The sequence below is a fragment of the Chanos chanos genome, chromosome 10, assembly GCF_902362185.1.
Source record: "Chanos chanos chromosome 10, fChaCha1.1, whole genome shotgun sequence".
Lineage (NCBI taxonomy): Eukaryota > Metazoa > Chordata > Actinopteri > Gonorynchiformes > Chanidae > Chanos > Chanos chanos.
Window position 1 is genome coordinate 37,534,897 of NC_044504.1, and position 5,000 is coordinate 37,539,896.

Consider the following 5,000-nt stretch of genomic DNA (forward strand, 5'->3'; position numbering starts at 1 on the left):
GGGACGACAGAAATGTTTTTTTCAGGGCCAAAATCGATTATAGTACCTTTCAGATAGAGGTGGTTGGACCAGAGGTGTGTATGCAGCACATAAAAGGGCCTTTTTTTAAATTGCCAAGAATACGAGTCAAAAAGATGATCCTGAGGTCTGAAAAAATGACGTCTCTGATTATCGGCTGACGCATAAGTTGCTGACCAATATTTTGACTATCCAATGAGTAAAAACATCAATCCATGAGCAACCAATCAAATACCTGCTCAATGCTTTGACAGCCCATGCTATGGCATAGCTCTGCTGTGTTAATGTCAATTGTCTGCCCATTGTGCAGGCCTTGTATTGTGTGTGTGTGTGTGTGTGTGTGAGAGAGAGTGTCTGTGCCACCCGGAGCAGTACCTCACACTTGCCGCGTAATCCTGTCTCCTGTAGCCTGGACCAGATGCTCTGGATGCGACCTGCGTGCTCTGGGTGAGTGTTAGTGTTTCCACACATGCACTGGTGTTTCTGCATCAGAGTATCATACACCAAACCTGAAAGTGTACACACACACACAGACACACACACAAACACACGCATTCCCCCAAACACACACACAAAGTCAAACTTTTTTTTCTCTCTCAAGGATAATTCCAGGGTCTTTGGAGCATTAAAATAGGCCACATTTCAAAACACTTTTTTTCTCCCTTTTGGTCACTTGGAAAAGCACCCACACATTCTCTCTCTCTCTCACACACACACACACGCCCCCCGGGGCTGCGGCCCTCCACAGTGCACATCAGTATGCAGTGTGTGCCAAGAGGGGAAGGCGATAAGGAGAGAGGCAGTCAAGGGCGATTACATATTTTTAAGGGAGAGAGAGAGAGAGGGACAGAGAGAGAGGGGGAGAGAGAGAGAGGGGGAGAGAGGGAGAGAGAGAGAGAGAGAGAGAGAGAGAGAGAGAGAGAGAGAGCGAGCGCATTAATCACTGAGAGCGGAGCTAGGCCTGCAGCCAGGCCTCTGAACAGACTACAGAGACAGAGAACCATGGCATAAAGGAGAAAAGAAGGAAAGAACATAGAAAGGAAAGGAACACTCTGTTAGTATAAGGGTCTAAACCCTGCAGGGTGCTGACGTCTCATCATGAGGTAGTAGCCATGGATACTGATAATACACCTCTTAAACAACAACAACAACAACAAAAAAGTGTAAAAGGGGGCTAAAATATTCTAGGATGTTCCAGCCAATGAGCAAACAGGACCTGATCGTGAGACGAGGAGCTAGGCTGGCACGGGCAGACGCTCAAAGCCGACCAGCAGAGAGATGGGTCTCAGGTACAGACAGATAAAGAACGTTAAAGAGCCCAGAGGCAGGGGCTGGCTGACAGACAGAGCTCAGAAAACCCACCCGTAGTGAATCGGGGTTTGGTGGGAGGTTCCTGTACCACGATGGGGAAGGTGGCAGAGGCTGGGGAGGACTGCGCCCTGGAGAGTGGTCGGTGTCCGGGGAACGTGACGGGAAGGCCGGCTGCCTCCAGCGACGCCTGGTAGTTTCTCAGCTGATGGATCCTCTGCTGCTCCAGTAACAAAGCTTGCTGTTCAGAGAAAGATTAACAGTGAAAAAAAAAAAAACCCTCAAAAAACCTCCATGTTTGTCTTTTTCACACATACACACACACACACACACATAAAATAGATGGGTCTTTTTTTTTTCTCTATGTGCTCAGATTTGACACTTGTTCATACTGTTGTAACATGGATGTTGTTCCATACAACTGTTCCAAAGATTGTTCAAAATAATCCTGCATACATAAGAGCAGCCAGAAGGTGGCGATGAGTACAAATGAGTAAAACATGAGTCTCGTATATGGGTTGAACGTTGTTGCTTTCTCATGTAAGAATGATCAATCAATTTGCTGATACTTTCGATACAAAAGATCAGACAGCAATGCAAACAGTACAGTTATCCACTGTCCAAGAGCCGGCCTTTCGGGGCGGCCAGGGTTGATTTTCAGCACGACGAAAATCTCTCGGCAATACAGCTTGGTCAGGTTTTCCAAACACAAGTTTTTATACATGACACCAGAAATGGTGAAAGGCTTATAATAACTGGGTTACTACTCTTTAAAATCCAGAGTATGTAGCCTACAACCCTTTAAATTTCCAACATATCAGACGACTGTAACAGTAAACGGACCCTAAACTTCATGTGAAAGCACCAAGAAAGCTGATTTGCGAAGCAACTTTCCCTGGCGATGAGCCTTAATTTTTAAAAAAAAAAAAAAAAAAAGAAGAATTAAAAGTGGAAGACTGTCTCTCCGTGTGTCCCAAAAAGCAGCAGAAACAGGCGGGACACGGTGTGTATAGTCGTTATTCTAGGCGTTGTTTTGATGTTGTGGAGGCGGTTTGAGGGCTGTATACCGTGTATATGTCTGCACGTGCGTGTCAGATGGCAGGAAACACCTCAGGGAGGGGTGGGTACACGAGCCCAGACAAGCGATATTGTGAAACTCCGTCACATAGAAAGCTCCCAGCAACGGCTTCAATATCAAATCAACTTCTCCACTCATTCGCAGAACAAATTAGAAAAGCAGTGCCAGCCAAACCAGACAGCGTGTGTGTGTGTGTGTGTGTTTGTGTCTTCTCATGCAGGGGCCAACAGCAAGTATTTTCATGTATGCCGAACAACATCTGCAATTCAGCTGAACCCAGAGTCCACAAAACTCTATTAAACAGCTGACAAAACTACACTGGCATTAATTCTAAAGAGTACTGCATAGTCTCCTCCTACTTTCTTTATATACATGTGTATGTGTGTATATATACACATACATACATACATACATACATACACACACACACATTCACATATCTTTGAAAGGCCTTTCACTGAAGCTTTTTAATTAGATAAATTAAAAAAAAAAATATATATATATGTCCAGTACTTGGTCCATCCCTTTTTGGGACAGCTCTTCCTTTACGGGAGACGAGACCTTCATCTCTCCTCCTCCTCCTCCTCCTGCTGCTCTCACCTGTCTGAAGAGCAGCTCCTGCTCGGCCTGTCTCTCTCTCTGCTGTATCTCCTCCTCGGGTTCATCCGGGGGCTCCTGTTTGATGGTGACCCCGCGGGGGAGTCCCTCCTGGTCGGACAGGGCCTGGTGCTCCCTCAGCTCCTCCTCCGTCTCCTCTGGATGGCTCTCGTGGTGTCTGCTGGGCTCTGTGGGTTTGGCCATTATCTGACACAAAAACAGAAGAGAACAGCACTGACACCTTGTTCTCACACATCAATAAACACCACAATTCCTCCGACACACACACACACACACACACTCTTGTGAAGGTGACTCTTGTTTTGCAGTCCAAAAAAACTTCTGGGCTTGAGTGGGAAAACGGAATGGTTTCAGACTTGTAATTTTCCGTTCCAGAGTTAAAATATTGGTTTATCTGCAAAGGGAACCACACACGGATCAAGGCCTCTGCTCGAGTGTGTTCCACCGTAGTGTGTTTCCCTGAGAGCTCAATGTTCCCCTATATCACATGCCGTCAGAGCGACTCACTGCAATCGCAGAGAGGTTAAACCCACACTCTGCAGTTTAAAAAAAATAAAAGTCTTCCATGAGAAAGGGAGGACTTAGGTAAACACGAAGAACTTATTGAACCTCATAATAACAAAAAAGGCCCTGTGTCAAAACATGAGTGAGTTCTCACTGAAGTACAAGCAAACAGAGGAAGGAGAAGAAGAATAGAGGAAGAGGCAAAACAGAAGGTAAAGATGGGAAGAGAGAGAGATAGATAGAGAAATAGAGATAGGGAGAGAGTGAGAGAGAGAGAAAGAGAGAGAGAGAGAGAGAAAAAGAGGAGGATAACTATCCTGTCGTCACCCTTGTTGCCCTCTCTCTCCTGGAGCAGATGCGTCCAGCCATGTCGCCACGGTAATGACAGCTTTAGCGCCGCCCCGCACACGTACGCTTACACACACACACACACACACATCTGAACCTGGGCCAGGGCTGGCAACAACACCCCCCCCTGGCACCACGCCAGGGGAACAGAATTGACGTCAGAGTACTCGGCAATTGCCTCATCCTTGTCCTCCTCTCCAAACAGACATTACTGTTTTTTTTTATCTTTTTATTTTTTTAAATACTACCCCCTGTCTTCCTCTCCAAACAGACATTACTGTTTTTCTTTTAAATACTACCCCCTGTCCTCCTCTCCAAACAGACATTACTGTTTTTTATCTTTTTATTTTTTTAAATACTACCCCCTGTCTTCCTCTCCAAACAGACATTACTGTTTTTCTTGTAAATACTACCCCCTGTCCTCCTCTCCAAACAGACATTACTGTTTTTTATCTTTTTATTTTTTTAAATACTACCCCCTGTCTTCCTCTCCAAACAGACATTACTGTTTTTTTTAATACTACCCCCTGTCCTCTTCTCCAAACAGACATTACTGTTTTTTATTTATTTTTAAATACTACCCCCTGTCTTCTTGTCCAAACAGACATTACTGTTTTTTATTTTTTTTAAATACTACCCCCGGCTTCTTCTCCAGACGGACATAACTGTTTTTTTTATTTTTCCTTTGGCTCAAAGTGGTTTATAGTGGAAAGGCATTGCTGGTGAATGCTTGCATGCATAGCCACTGATTAAAAATCATTTCTGAGTTTAAAAAGCATTTAAGGGCAAATACATCACAAACAGATTAAGTAAAAAAAAAAACCCCAACAAACAAACAAACAAAAAAAATTGTAGAACAATTTGCAAACATAGTGGGTTTGGAGCCTTAGTCACTATTTTAAATACAAACAATAGGATTGACGGAGGCATAATTCCCTGAAACAATGTCTTTCTGGATGACTTTTAAGGCATGGGATTTAATGTTGTAAACACCACAAATGCCGGGGAAGTATTACATTCCTTTAGCATTTGCTCAGTAAAGAATTCGGAGAAGGACTGCATTCAGAGCAGTGGTGATCCTTCTCGTGATGATCTCACTCCACACACAAGCGCTTCAGCGGATTAC

General features: G+C 44.4%; 1 protein-coding gene across 2 annotated transcripts in view; it reads right to left on the reverse strand.

Annotated features, from left to right (window-relative positions):
* Positions 1 to 5,000, reverse strand: part of hdac4 (histone deacetylase 4) — a 143,288-nt gene that overhangs the window by 33,393 nt on the left and 104,895 nt on the right. For both annotated transcript variants that reach the window (XM_030785792.1, XM_030785791.1), the window contains 3 exons: positions 3,005 to 3,208; positions 1,381 to 1,567; positions 394 to 527 (listed from right to left, as the gene is read on the reverse strand). In XM_030785792.1, the coding sequence (XP_030641652.1) occupies positions 394 to 527; positions 1,381 to 1,567; positions 3,005 to 3,208 (525 nt within the window). The remainder of the gene's footprint in view (positions 1 to 393; positions 528 to 1,380; positions 1,568 to 3,004; positions 3,209 to 5,000) is intronic.